The 15,701-nt window shown below is 40.5% G+C and overlaps 2 protein-coding genes across 5 annotated transcripts in view; one reads left to right on the plus strand and one right to left on the minus strand.

The window, feature by feature from the left end:
- The first annotated feature begins 8,054 nt into the window (after positions 1–8,054).
- On the plus strand, positions 8,055–12,867 carry serpinh1b (serpin peptidase inhibitor, clade H (heat shock protein 47), member 1b). 4 transcript variants are annotated; one of them, XM_029672194.2, is made up of 6 exons: positions 8,055–8,159; positions 9,158–9,219; positions 10,317–10,939; positions 11,082–11,180; positions 11,305–11,537; positions 11,705–12,867. In XM_029672194.2, the coding sequence occupies exons 3-6, from the start codon at positions 10,354–10,356 to the stop codon at positions 12,005–12,007; spliced, it is 1,221 nt and encodes a 406-aa protein (XP_029528054.1). In that variant the 5' UTR covers positions 8,055–8,159; positions 9,158–9,219; positions 10,317–10,353; the 3' UTR covers positions 12,008–12,867. The 4 variants fall into 4 exon arrangements, with proteins under 4 accessions (XP_029528054.1, XP_029528053.1, XP_029528055.1 ...); XM_029672193.2 differs by having other exon boundaries at positions 9,158–9,201; XM_029672195.2 differs by lacking the exon at positions 9,158–9,219 and having other exon boundaries at positions 8,056–8,159.
- Positions 12,868–13,648: 781 nt separating this feature from the next.
- Positions 13,649–15,701, minus strand: part of LOC115136628 (retinal guanylyl cyclase 2-like) — a 31,073-nt gene continuing 29,020 nt past the window's right edge. Inside the window, exon 19 of the mRNA XM_029672196.1 lies at positions 13,649–15,336. Within this exon, the coding sequence (XP_029528056.1) occupies positions 15,252–15,336 (85 nt within the window). The 3' untranslated portion in view covers positions 13,649–15,251. The remainder of the gene's footprint in view (positions 15,337–15,701) is intronic.

A 15,701-nucleotide genomic window follows, 5' to 3' on the forward strand; every position in this document is an offset into this window, starting at 1 on the left:
ATAACCCACAACATAGATACAGTACCATTTTATATAAAGTGTCTCTGATTGTGGCTCTGGTGGGGCATTGCCAAAATCATCACTGACTCAATATCCATTTAATAAAGAAAAGGGTTAAACACATCCATGGCCCGATTCAGACCCAAGTTAAGTGCGTTTAAATGGAGAGTAATTACCTTTTTATGTGCTTTTCTCGCTATGTGTATTCTGACCATGAACTTCAGCATGAGAATAGCATTTTATTGACCCACTATTCGTTTGAGGTGAAGTTTGAATAAATGGTGTGGCAGAGGTGTCTCCACTACAGATACCTGTATTCCGACCTTGACTTAATTCCCTCATATAATTCCACCACCTTTACACTGAATAAATCATAAATAAGGTTGAGTGAAGCTGCTGGTTCTAAGTGGGAAATCATCTACTATATTTTTCTCATAGAAATAACACCATTCTCCATGCACTATAATTTATACATTGATAAGAGCTATTGATAAGAGCTATTGATAAGAGCAAGGTAAAGGAGTAATCCGATTGGAGAAGGGGTTGTAAATACACATCGCAATTGTTTTAGATGTTTTTTTCCTAATGATCCCTGGAGATTAATGTGAAACCAGCCATATGGAAACAAATGTATTGCGGACCCTTTTGCACAGTGAAATAGAATATTAATAGCTGTGCCGTAATTCTGAATTTTAATTGTGTGGCCTCATAATTTGCGTGGATGAAATGGAGACCCAAGCTATTGGCTTCTATAGGGACCTGCAGAGTTGATGTATGCGCTTAAGAATGTTTTGATTATATGCCTGGGCTTTACTCTGTTTTATTTTACAATTTGTATCATGTTAACTGTTAGCCACTATCAGGAGCCACAGTCACTAATACCTACATGCATTTATTTTTTAATCATTCCATTCCATTCTGTTTAAATCAAATCAAATCATATTTTATTTGTCACATACACGTGTTTAGCAGATTTAGCTAAATGCTTGTATTATCTTTCTTTCCTCTGTGTAGTTGTTCCTGGGGGTCGCTAGCATTAGTGGATCATATTAGACTAACGTTGTGCAATAATTTGGGACATATAGCCTTTTGAATCATTATGGAACTCATACCACACGTAGCAGGTTAAACCTGGAGCCTGGTGCACGGTTCATGAAGATTGGACTGTATCATACAGTTCCATGATTAGTGAGAATTAGGGTGGATTTGTAGGACTATTGTTCAACCCTTATTGTACACTTTTTTTCCACCTTCCAATATTTTATGGATTGAGCTTGAATATAACAATTTTCAGGGTGAATCAAACCACTTTATTTTTTATTCATAACCAAAAAAATGTGCCTAAATAATCTACAAGATCAGAGTATTTTTAAATCTACCAGTTGGTGCTAAAACAGACAAATATGCATAGATTGCTTTCTTTCATTGATCCTTATATTCTGACCTCGTTTTCTCGATGTATTCTATTGAGTCTGTAGACAAAATTATAATTAATGGTACACCGTATTCAAAGGGATGGCTTAAAGCTACATTGAATGAAAACTCCACGAGAAAATCTGTTGGCCAGTAAGGGTGAGAGTTTTCAGTGGTTGAATGAAATTTATTCAGGATGTTCAAGGTAGCCAGAGCTGCAGGGCTCCCTTACACAACTACACAACTAAAAAACATGAGTCTAAATACCAAATACTGAGAAGTGTGTAGAAAAGGTGTATGTAGGAAAGGCATAAATTCCTAAATCGGGATAAGGCCCATCATGCAGGATTGGGTGGCAGTGATTGAAAGCTTTTTTTATAAAAAATGTCCACAACCTCAAACAGTCACACTCCAAACTCCACTATGGCCAAGACCAAAGAGCTGTCAAAGGACACCAGAAACAAAATTGTAGACCTGCACCAGGCTGGGAAGACTGAATCTGCAATAGGTAAGCAGCTTGGTTTGAAGAAATCAACCGTGGGAGCAATTATTAGGAAATGGAAGACATACAAGACCACTGATAATCTCCCTCGATCTGGGGCTCCACGCACGATCTCACCCCGTGGGGTCAAAATGATCACAAGAACGGTGAGAAAAAATCACAGAACCAGGAGGACCTAGTGAATGACCTGCAGAGAGCTGGGACTAAAGTAACAAAACCTACCATCAGTAACACACTACACTGCCAGGGACTCAAATCCTGCAGTGCCAGACGTGTCCCCTTGCTTAAGCCAGTACATGTCCAGGCCCGTCTGAAGTTTGCTAGAGAGCATTTGGATGATCCAGAAGAAGATTGGGAGAATGTCATATGGTCAGATGAAACCAAAATATAACTTTTTGGTAAAAACTAAACTCGTCGTGTTTGGAGGACAAAAAATGTTGAGTTGCATCCAAAGAACAACATACCTACTGTGAAGCAGGGGGTGGAAACATCATGCTTTGGGGCTGTTTTTCTGCAAAGGGACCAGGACGACTGATCCGTGTAAAGGAAAGAATGAATGGGGCCATGTATCGTGAGATTTTGAGGGAAACCCTCCTTCCATCAGCAAGGGCATTGAAGATGAAACGTGGCTGGGTCTTTCAGCATAACAATGATCCCAAACACACCACCCGGGCAACGAAGGAGTGGCTTCGTAAGAAGCATTTTAAGGTCCTGGAGTGGCCTAGCCAGTTTCCAGATCTCAACCCCATAGACAATCTTTGGAGGGAGTTGAAAGTCCGTATTGCCCAGCAACAGCCCCAAAACATCACTGCTCTAGAGGAGATCTGCATGGAGGAATGGGCCAAAATACCAGCAACAGTGTGTGAAAACCTTGTGAAGACTTACAGAAAACGTTTGACCTCTGTCATTGCCAACAAAGGGTATATAACAAAGTATTGAGATAAACTTTTGTTATTGACCAAATACTTATTTTCCACCATAATTTGCAAATAAATTCATTAAAAATCCTACAATGTGATTTTCTGGATTTTTTTTCTCCTAATTTTGTCTGTCATAGTTGAAGTGTACCTATGAGGAAAATTACAGGCCTCTCTCATCTTTTTAAGCGCAATGCACAATTGGTGGCTGACTAAATACTTTTTTTGCCCCACTGTACTTGATTATTCTCAAAGAGTTGAAATTACTATAGGATCGTAAAATGAAATGATCTTCAGCCAACACTCTACTGACGAAGACTCTAATAATGCCTTATCATTTTACTTCATAAATCCCTGCAAAAAGAACACCATGTTGTTGAATGTCAGATTGTTGGTGGACAGGCAGCACCAGCCAGAAGAGAAACAGGAACCCTACTGCCGTCACTACAGCCATGAGTATTTCTTCATATTGTGGTAATATGAAGTGCTAATAAGCTGTCAGCTCTCTTCATTCATTATGTAAAACATGAATGTAGGCCTTTAGAAAACAATAGATGATGCAACTCTCAGGACAATATTATGCTGTTTTATTTGGATAATGAAGTTAATAAAAGCTTTTGTCATTGATTCTCACTCACCCAAACGGAACTGATTGTAGTTAACAGAACCGGGCTATGATAAACAGCAGCTTCTGTTCTGGTTGGGGCTCAGCTGTTCATTTCAAACCATGCCATCTCTGTCCAAATTGATTCATGCAATTGCACACATCCAGATTTTCCACACAAAGAATAGCAACATTAGAATGCCCTAAAAAGTGCAGAATAAAATTATCTCTATGTTTCATCTTATATGTTTTCTATATGTTCGCAGTGTTTCATTTTCCATCATAGTTAAGGCCTGAAGTTTTTTCCTTACCATGTGACCTGATCAGGAAAAACCTAAAGAACTAGTTTTATATATATATATACACACAGATGAAACTACTTGATAAACAGAAAGTTATACCGAATGGCACAGCGGTCTAAAGCACTGCATCTCAGTGCTAGACGCATCACTACAGTCCCTGGTTTGAATCCAGGGTGTATCACATCCGGCCGTGATTGGGAGTCCCATAGGGCGGTGCACATTTGGCCCAGCGTCGTCCGGGCTTGGCCAGGGTAGGCCATCATTGTAAATAAGAATTTGTGGTCAGAAAAGGAACATCTATTTATATGTATCTAAGCAAACAGCAAATGCTTCCATTGCTATCATTCTGACATCAATTCAATTTGACAGAGGGAGAACCTTAAATGAGAACTGGAAAGTGATTGTTGTCAAGACATTTACAAGTGGATGGCACCCAAAATGATTGAACATCATGTTAGTACTGTAGTAGTGTAGATCCTTTATGCCTCCATCTGGTTCATTTATACTTTGTAATTCTCAATTAGCCAGAGAATTAACAACCCTCGGATGGAAGTAATGGAAAATAAATAATTGAAATCCAATTAATCTCCTCACATGAAATTATGCATGACAGCGAGTGGATCCCCCATCTACATTTCAAACACACACACGCGCGCGCGCGGCTCCACTTACTGGCTGGGAGCTTGCAACGGCACAGAGGACGGGAGGCAGAGTGGTGTTCAGACTACTTCCTGTGACATTTCATGTGTGAGGGAGCTTCAGCAGAGTAGCAGACCCCCTGCTCTCCCTATGCAGGCATTAGTCAGAGACTCCAGCTGGTTTGATGATTCTGTATGTCTCTCCTCCAAAAAGCCAAGCAGCAGGGAGGGTGGCTGGGTGAGGGAGGCACTGGGGAAGTCACAGACTAGGGTCTTTGTACAGGTGAAGGTGTGTGGAGAGAGGGTAAAATTATAACGTAACAGCTTGTGATCGCTCAGGTGATGGAGAACTGGGCTCTTTTTCAATCGTCCTTCCTTGATTTCTCACGTACTCTCTCCTGACCTCTTTCTCAAAACGTATTAGAGGAGAAGATCCAAGGTTCCTTGACTCTGACCTTCTCCAATTGGATCGAAAGTGTTGTCTCAGTGCAAGAAACTTCAGATCAGACAAGGCATTTATTTGTTTTGATTGCCATCTAGTGTCTATGTATAGAATTGCATGGGATTAGTCCCATTGTGAATATTTACACGTTCATTTTGCCACCCTCTTTAATTTGAATGCTTATCTAAATGGGAAAAGAAACAGATTAACGAGTATAATTAATCAAATATGAAGTCCATAATTAGAAGACAGATAATGAGAATAGGAGTTCAATCAGTGCTAACCTCAGGGTTATATTAAAGCCGCAACAATATATTGACCATTCTTTTAAACTGCCAAAATGTGACCTCAATTAAAAATTAGCAAAACTTGAGTCTCCCTCAAGTTTAGCAATTGCACTGTTAGGAGGAAACTTTGTTTCCGTTTATGGAAAATGTGAACCTCTTTAGACCACCAGAGTGCATGCTAATCCAATAGCCAAGTATTACGAGCCCTTCCCTAGATGACTATTTTATACAGTCTTTGAACCCACCCCCAGGTAGTTATTGGCCTATTCTGCCAGCTCAGCACAGTCACAGACCTGAAGAGGAGTTAAAGTGAATCAAATCATAATTAAAACACAAATCAAATGTAATATGTTGAGCTCAAGAGTTTGGATCAAGCGCTGGATGTGGGAAACATTTTTACTTGATTGATTCTAAGCGATGGAAGTTTAGTTACTTACTTGACAGAAATTCAATAGTTGTTTTTAAAACGTATTGTTGTTGGTCAATGATTGCACATACTATCAACCACAGTATAAACATGTATTGATATGGCATCAAAATGCCTCCTGAAAGATAACCAGTACATAGATGTGTTATTCGTGGTAGACCATTCGCGATATGTGAATTGCATGATTGTGATATTCTTTAAACATGCTGCGCTCTACCCATCTTCAAGACGCAGATCTAAAGGTAATGCCACAGAAATGTACATCATTCGGCACCGTGGCAACATCACTGAGGTCTGACATCATACGTTAATCTTGGCAGCACCCCCCAAGTTTCCCTTAAATGAATAGATCCCTGGTGTCTCTCATGTCGCTGAATGAAGGTACAGAATCCTGCACAGCGATACTGTTTCACATATCCAATCATGTCGAACATCTCAAGCACCAAAAACACCGTTAGTGTATCTGTAACGGCCGTTGGTGGAAGAAGGTGAGGACCAAGGCGCAGCGTGGTAGGTATTCGTCATTTATTAAATAGAACTGAACACTAAATACAAACTAACAAAAAAGAACAACCGAAACAGCTCCGTTAGGTACAAAACCGAAAGCAACTACCCACAAAACCCAAGTGGGAAAGAGCTACCTAAGTATGGTTCTCAATCAGAGACAACGATAGACAGCTGTCCCTGATTGAGAACCATACCCGGCCAAAAACAAAGAAATACAAAAACATAGAAAAGGGAACATAGGATGCCCACCCTAGTCACACCCTGGCCTAACCAAAATAGAGAATAAAAGCCTTTCTATGGCCAGGGCATGACAGTATCTAACGTCAAACAAGCATGAGAGCAAAATGACAGTTCAGCTGGGTTGTGCATGGGAAAAAAATATGACACTGAAGAACATTGAGATTAAACAGGAAATGAAATGTTTAGGAAACCTCTTCAGTAGCAGCAGCAGACTTCTGTTTCTTGTCCTGAACCATTTAACTTTGTGGATTTAGTCATAATTAGTATCACCCCAAAGGCCTTTTAATTTCCTATTTAAGTGTTGTGTACAGAGCTACAGAATAGTGACATAAATGTGTTTTTTTTAAATGCCCCTATCTCCACCAGGCGTACTAGTCCCTCCATCCTTTCACGGGAGTTTGAATTTGTATTAGTGGTATGTACAGGATACACATGGTATACACTGGACAAATAAATGCTTAAGTGAAGGTTCCTTCTCTACAATGCAACAACAAGAAATAAATTATAAGAATATGAACATAAAGTAAATGGCCCAGTAGAATAAAATAAACAACATTTCACAGGAGCACCTTTCAGTCCATGTTGGTTTGCTGAATTAAAATGGATTATGCATGTATGAGGCCCTAGTGAGTTTTATAGAGTTCTCACTAAAAAACGAATGTATTGCTAATCAACAGGATAGGGGCATCTTTGCATTAGATAAGATCCATTGGGGATTGGACCAGGCTAGTTTGAACTAGGCCTGGCCTGCCTCATGCAGGTGCTGAGGAATTTCAGAGTATTTACGCCTACAGAATTTAAAAAACGGAGCCTGGGGGAAGGTGTGTGGACATGGAACAGTGGCATGGGTGTGGGAACGAGGTTACGTTTGTAGAAGCCTCGGGGAACCTTCTCCCCCGATCACCAAAAGGCAAGGCTCTCATCAGCTGGCATGTGAGGGCAATTTAAAATAGGGTTGCAAAAAATGTGCGTTTCTGGAGAAAAACTAGCACAGTGAAATGATGTGAACTGATGGCATCAGAATTACATTTCACTATATCTATTTCAGAGAAGTTATTCATGGTACCGGCAGAATTTCACATTGTATTACAATAAAAGATTACTTTTCGTTTAAATGGTGTAAAAAGCCATTTCAGTTGCTTGTATTCGGACTGGTGAGGACGTGTTTAGGACAGAGCTTGATTTCTACAGCACTGTTGCTATAGCTCCTGCTCCACAACCCCCATCCTAAACAAGCCTGCAATCAGCTGAGGAAGACGTGGCAGTATGGGGGAGGGGTGTGTGATGGAGAAGCTGAAACTGTAACTACTTTTACAAACTTATAGTAACTACGGTTACAACGACTGTTATAAATGCCATGTGTATTCCCTTCCATAGTCATTGCTTTTGAACAGGGTTATTGAAAATACAATACACGTATACGCATGCATATGAGCATTGTGCCCGGTGTGCCCATTCACAACTACAAGAGGAAGCCAAAGGGATATCATCACTGACATGCACGTATCCACACTATTGTACTGTACTTTTCTTGCACTTTTCTGTATAAAAACAAAATGACCACATCCATACCATATCTATTGTGCTGGTGAAAGTTAGAAAATGTGTGAAAGTTAATATGATGAAAGCTGTGTGTGTGATTGAGTCAGCCTACAGCATTAGGACCATGCAGAGCACTGCATCAAATGGATCCAGGGGGAGGTCTGAAGTCTCCGCTCCAGAGGAGACACATAGGTTTCACATTTGCATAGCCCATTCCCAACTTCCAGAAGTTTCTTTTCCATGGTCTATAAAGGCCAGAGAAAAAACTGAAGGATCAGTCAACAGACGAGCGAACCCAGAGAGTGAAGGCTGAGAGAAATCGTGCCAAGCTCTGCCAGGTAAGGATTGGGAGAGTCTGGGAGAAGGCTTTCTTTTGACCATGGTTTGTTGGGAAAGCTGTTTTGTTTTAATGTTTAAAGTCAAAGTACAGTGCATGCATTAAGGTTCTGAAATGGCACTCTTTTTAACATAACTCTGTGGAATGTATTCTGATTCAGTCTTTACGTTTAGTAAAATGACATTTCCTATTATCTCAACTGTTTGGTGAGAACTGGAGTAGCTGATAGGATGCTGCATTGATGTTCATGCAATGTATCTGTAAAGGGTATTAGATATGGCAGTTATAAGTGTACTTTAAGATAATATCGTTGCTTGATGATGCATGTTGATTGTTTTTTTAATTATTCAACAAATTAAGAGGGAACTACAAATCATTGCATTAACTTGATTAACTATATATAGTTAATCAAGTTATAGTTAACACAATGATTTTTGGTTCTCTCTTAATTTATTGAATAATTGTAAACCAAACATGAACATGCATAACCAAGCAACGATATTATCTCAAAGTACAGTTATAACTGCCATGTATGTATATATATGTATGTGTGCCAGTCATTTATTGGGTAAAACACCAACGTTTCAGCATCACTGTGCCTTTTTGAGGGTAATTGCACACACAAACAAGAGGAACTGCTACTGACTAACATTGCATAGATGATTTTGGGAGTGGTGGGATGTTTTAAAAAATCCGAACTTGGTTCTCTGTGGAACTGATGCTGTTCCACTGTGGCATTTCTGATTGGATGGATGTTTTTCTGGGACATGCACTGACCAATGAGAGAAGTTTTGCGTGTGTGTATGCATGATATACCGAACTACGGATCATTATTCAAGAAAATATCAAATACAAAATGTTTTCAACAATGGACCCTATATCAAGGGAAGATGGAAAGAATATTACAATTTAGAAGTAATAAAATAACTCCGTATGAGTCTGACTAATGCTTTATCACCTGCTCTATGGAGATTACCACATGCACCTCTTTTCTTTCAGAATGAAAAACGAAAACCTTGACATCAGTATGAAAACATTTCAAGGTATCCCAAGAGAATGATGTAAAGATATACAAAGTGAAACATTCAGAATCTGTGAAAGAAAGCTACACAGCCTATATACTGCCATGTTTTTGAAGGCAGGAAAGCAATTTACAAGTAGTGGAAAATCAAAGGATTGATCAGAAGCCACTCCTCCACATGTATCCTGAGGGCTACATATTTGTTCCTTTTGTTTGAACAAGTCGGGCAAAGAAAAGAGGGCTCCTGTTAGTAACAGCTAAAAAGTACCTCCATAGGTTCTATGTTGACATGATCTATTGACAAATTTGTGCTGTAATGATATCTCTGAGAAATTCTGAATATCATATTTTATTTTAGAAATTGTGTGCTTTTTTGTTCTACAATTAACAAGAGCACAGAGAGGAATCAAATTACACCCTCAGTCAGAGCCCAGCACTCCTGGCTGCTGCTATAGCTCAAGATTTCTACAGCTGCTGACGTGGCTAGAAACATGGCTGCCTAAAATTGGAACCCATTCATTTATGCAGCCAACGTGGTGGTTAATGTCATTTAATTGCTGAATATGTGGGACCTCATTCTAAAACCACACTGTAATAACACATTACACTCAGTAAACAAAACATTAAGAACACTTGCTCTTTCCATGACATAGGTTGAACAGGTAAATCCAGGTGAAAGCTATGATCCCTTATTGATGTCACTTGTTATGAAGAGGAGACAGGCTAAAGAAGGATTTTTAGGCCTTTAGACAATTTAGACATGGATTGTGTTTGTGTGCCATTCACAGGGTGAATGGGCAAGACACGATTTAAGTGCCTTTGAAATGGGTATGGTAGGTGCCAAGCACACCGGTTTGTGTCAAAAACTGCAACATTACTAGGGTTTTCACACTCAACAGGACATCCAGCCAACTTGAGACAACTGCGGGAAGCATTGGGGTCAACATGGGCCAGCATCCCTGTGAAACGGTTTCGATGCCTTATTGAACCCATGCCCCGACAAATTGAGTCTTTTCTGAGGGCAAAACCTCAACATACTCAGCGTATACAGGCTATACAAAAATAGACCCTTTGAAACATTGGCCTCAAATACCAACACAGGATTTCCAACATTATTGTATTTGTGTCTGCTTTCAGGCTTCTATAGCTGCTCAACAACCAGAAGACAGAAAGGATGTGGGTAACCAACGTTGTAGTTTTGGGCCTCCTGGCCGTTGCGGCCTCCGGAGAAGACAAGAAGAAGCTGAGCAGCCATGCCACCACCATGGCAGATAAGAGCGCCAACCTGGCCTTCAGCCTCTACCACACGGTGGCCAAGGAGAAGGGCCTTGACAACATCCTGATATCCCCTGTGGTGGTGGCCTCCTCCCTTGGCATGGTGGCTCTCGGGGGCAAGGCATCCACCGCTTCCCAGGTCAAGTCTGTCCTCAGCGCTGATGCCCTGAAGGATGAGCACCTGCACACAGGCCTGTCAGAGCTCCTGACTGAGGTCAGCGACCCCAAGACCCGGAACGTCACATGGAAGATCAGTAACCGCCTCTACGGCCCCAGCTCGGTCACCTTCGCCGACAACTTTGTGAAGAGCAGCAAGAAGCACTACAACTATGACCACTCGAAGATCAACCTCAGGGACAAGAGGAGCGCAGTGAACTCCATCAACGAATGGGCGGCCAAGTCGACAGACGGCAAGCTGCCTGAGATCACCAAGGATGTGCAGAATGCTGACGGAGCAACGATCGCCAACGCTATGTTCTTCAAGCGTAAGTAGAGTTCTTCAAAAACACACAGTAGCCTAGTAGTTAGTACCTTTGACTACTGTTATTACTGTTTATATTGGGGTGTATTAAACAGTATGATTGTGAGATGTGAATATCTTTAGAAAACATTATCCTCTGTCTCCAGCTCACTGGGATGAGAAGTTCCATGAGAAGATGGTAGACAACCGTGGCTTCCTGGTGACCCGTTCATTCACAGTCTCTGTTCCCATGATGCATCGCACCGGTAGGTTTCACTAACCTTTTGAATAGAGACATACCGTACTATAAGCCTTAATATAAGACATTATCTACATCATTATCAAGAGAACTTGACTCATCTATTCTCATCCCATGACTGTGTTCCACAGGCCTCTATAAGTTCCATGATGACACAGAGAACAGGTTGTTTGTGCTGGACATGCCACTGGGCCAGAAGCAGTCCAGCCTGGTGTTCATCATGCCCTATCACCTGGAACCCCTTGACAGGCTGGAGAAGCTGCTGACCCGCAAGCAGCTGGAAACCTGGATGGGCAAGATGGAAGAGAGGGCCGTGGCCATCTCTCTGCCCAAAGTCAGCATGGAGGTTAGCCACAACCTCCAGGTAATTACATGATTGCAATTATATTGTTTGCAATAGATTTAAGGGTCATTAAAGACTTATCTCATAAACTATGACTCAACTCGCAAGCTTGACTTTGAAAGAACATATTTGACTTACATATGATATGTTTCTCCATATTTCACTGTCTATTGTACACTTCTCTCCAGAAAACTCTTGGTGAACTTGGTCTAACCGACGCTGTGGACAAAACCAAGGCCGATCTGTCCAACATCTCCGGCAAGAAGGACCTGTACCTCTCCAACGTGTTCCACGCCTCTTCAATGGAGTGGGACATCGAGGGGAACCCCTTCGACACCAGCATCTTCGGAAGTGAGAAGCTGAGGAACCCCAAGTTGTTCTATGCTGACCATCCCTTCATCTTCCTGGTGAAGGACAACAAGACCAACTCCATCCTCTTCATCGGCAGAATGGTGCGACCCAAAGGAGACAAGATGCGTGACGAGTTGTAATAGTTAATAGACAGTTTGATAGATACGGTTACTGATTGAATCATGCCAGGAAATAGTACGCGTATTATGGTGTGACTGTTACCCCAAGAACACATTCCAATAGGGCATCTGTGGACTGAATATCTAGACCTACTATTGTATCAGACACATTAAGCACTCCCAGGGATCAGGAGTATATACTTTATATACTTTGCTTTATCTTGGCCAGGTCGCAATTGTAAATGAGAACTTGTTCTCAACTTGCCTACCTGGTTAAATAAAGGTGAAATAAATAAATACGTTCAAATAAATGCTGTTTGGCCTTTACAATGCGCCATAGTCAATAACATTGTCAGTCTGCATTTCAAAACATTTCAGGAAAAATCCGAACACCACAAGTGCCTTTTTAGAGTACCTGAACATTGAATAGCAGACGACCCGACAGCATGCTTATATTAAGTATGATCTCTCTGATTTTGCCTTCCATAAAATCAGACATTTTCCACCATTCTTTTCACCAGTATAGGTTTGGCTTCTCTCTCTTATTGGGTTTGTGATATGCGTGATTAGTTGCATTATCTTTAATGTTTAAAGAGAAAAAGTTTGTTGCACAAGTGTACTACAAGCTAATTTCATGTCATACTATTTTCCACTTTCCACCCTGCAAATGACATTTCTCATGCTTTCAGTTGTTTTTGCCTCCCAGCTGCACTGAAACTGTTCCTCTGCATTCTTTGATTTGATTAAATTATCTATGCCATTTGCCAACCAAACTGTATGACTGTTGTAGGCATTTACCACTAAACCTTGGAATGTTGCCATAATGCAATGTGGTGTCCTTTTTGACTCTTTCTTTTCAATAAAAAGAAACCTAAAATAAACTTGGTGTCTGCTTAACATTGAGTTTATCCAAGCATACTGATACATCATGATCAAGAAAGGGTTAATGTTGCATAGTAAAGGGACCATAATCAGGATGCAAGCCTCTGAAATGAACTACATTTTGCAGTGAGTGTGCAATTGTGCAGAACGTGTCTTAATTGTCTGGGTTCAGTGAGGAGAATGCTACTCGTTCCAGTCGGCCTGATGGCCAACATTCCTCTGTCTACAGAATGGATGGATGTGGAGATTCTTTCCCCGGAGACCCTAAGTTGCAAACCTGCGAAAGGCACAATTCCAAAAGATTCCCCAATCTTACAGACCATACCCACTTTTAACACAGTAGTTAGTACTGTCAGAGTTTAAGTTTTGTATAGAGCTCACTAAGTTAGGAAATCCCCATTATAGAGCTAATAAACCTAGCTGGGTGAGATTGGAGTGCAAGGTTAACATGGTGAACAGGGAGAAAGAGATCTACTCAACAAGGAAGTCAAATTTATGACATCTCTATTGTCAATTGACAGACCTTAGACACGAAACTGTTTCAGAAACTGTTCATCAACCATACATAATAAAAAACAGACATTTAGTAGAATCTGGGGTGTTAGAAACAAAGTTGCACTCCATCATCATATGCCCGTAAAGGACAAAGAGAATGGAGGGGACAGAAAGAGCAAGAGGTTATCTCAGCGCCATCTCCTGGTGAATAGAGGAACCGTGTGGCGAATACTTTCCCTTTCCTTCTGTCTCGAAGAGCCATTGAAATAAGTGTCACATACATGTAAATAAAACAGATTTAATTAAATATATAATATTTACATTAGTCTTTGTGTCTCATAAATATCCAAGACTTATAACATAATGAATGCATCTTTATGTTACTGATTACAGGTTACATGATTGATAACTTTAGTCATGTAACTGTAATCAGTAACAAATTACATTTTTTCAACACTGTGCATCTTGAAAATTAAAGTTGCATACTGTATATTATTTTAATTAATTGTTCTCATAGTCTATGAAGTAGATGAAATAATAGAAGACAATAAAAGTTCACCAATATGTATCATCAAACATCCATCTGCATATATCATTGCTCATGTTATTTGGTAATGATCTATTCATGTTTTCAGCTGCATCCCTAAAGTATGAGCTCATAGCGCCTGTAATGGACGCTCATTCATTTTCATTTATACAAGTCATACCTTCAACCAAACAAGAGATGGTACTCTTGTCTATGAAGGCGTAGACATCAGACATGACAATTCTTTGGAGAATCAGTATACTCCGTGGCTCCAAATGCCCTGCTTAAAGGAAAGACGTTTTACAGAAACATTACATAGTCAATCTATAACAACGGGACACAGCCTGCATATACTAATTATACTAATTATGTTTTGAATTTCTAAAAGTCAATGTAAAACATAGAAATCCAGTGTCAAAATGCACTCTTTTTTTCATACAAAAAAACATGATTAATATAGGGAATTATTTACCTAGATGCCAACAAACTTGTGGTCCATTAACAATACAGTAGATATATATCAGATTTCCTCTCACAACTGTGGAACGCTAATCTTACACCCTTACAAAGCTTTTCGGCCATAACTTAAAAATTGAATATCATATTTTGCCATAACTAACAAAATGTCTTATTTCACCCCACAACTCTCATCAGGTGGAGAGAAGTGCTCCTTTCAAAACGTTTAGAAGAGTGATAAAATATATATTTTTTAATTTGACATAACTCCTATTATGCATGTGATTAAAAGCTACAGTACAGTATGGGAGTGGAGTGATACAGTAGTACATCCTGTTGAGCACTGGGGCCTCAACTCCACTGGCCATGGGATACAATGCATGTCAAATTGACGTCCAAAGTTGATATGTTTTGGATTTTAGCTAACCATAAACCTAACCCTTTTCCTAACCTTAGCTTAATTCTCCTTAGCTGCTACATTAATTATCCTAACCTGCTGCGTAAATTCTCCTAACCTGCTACGAAAAGTCAATTTTGACATAAACTGTATCCCATCTAGACAAAACCACTCCACTGACACAAAGCCACTTAGTGGCCAATGGGAGACCAGAGACATAAGTGTATGGTTCATTAAGAAGACACGCACTATCCCTGTCGCAGGACGGTAATACAACAACCTTCATTTCATTAGTGCTCTCCCTTTCTGCTGTGCTGGCCACAAGCAGATTACACAGACAGAAGCCAGGAAATCCTATTAAAGGAGGCCACGTAAGCTGCAGTGAGCAGGCCGGTCCATGCCCTCTGTCCTCCAGTTCTTCATCATCCATTTCTCTTCCTCCCTCTCTCTCTCTCTTTGGATGTGTCCTCTTCTCCCCGTGTTTGTCTCTCTCCGTCTGTCTCGTCTGCTCATATTTTAGGCTTGTCCACCTCCCGGTTGGCCTTGCGAAATATCGTCTTGATCTCATCTGTCACCATCTCTTGCCAGTTGTCCCTGAGAATGGAAGATCAAATAACATTTAAACATATTTCCACTTAAAACAGTAGTCTAGTAGGCCTATCAGATTATAGTAGACAAGACAGCTGGTGAGATGAGACGAGAGGACATGGCAGAAGAAGCATGACTAAGAATGTTAATTGTCTTAGAGAACAAGAGGCTGGAGAGGGAAGGACGGCTCATAATAATGTCTGGAATGGAGTGAACAGAGTGAAATCCATTAATTCCGTTCCAGCCATTTCTATGAGCCTGTACTCCCCAATTAAGGTGTCACCAGCCACCAGTGTCTCAGAGGTTCTGCCTCAAATGAGAAGGTGAGAAGAAAGAAAGGACGGAAATGAGGGTGAACCACTCACAATGGA

This window comes from Oncorhynchus nerka, linkage group LG11 (assembly GCF_034236695.1).
Source record: "Oncorhynchus nerka isolate Pitt River linkage group LG11, Oner_Uvic_2.0, whole genome shotgun sequence".
Classification (NCBI taxonomy): Eukaryota; Metazoa; Chordata; class Actinopteri; order Salmoniformes; family Salmonidae; genus Oncorhynchus; species Oncorhynchus nerka.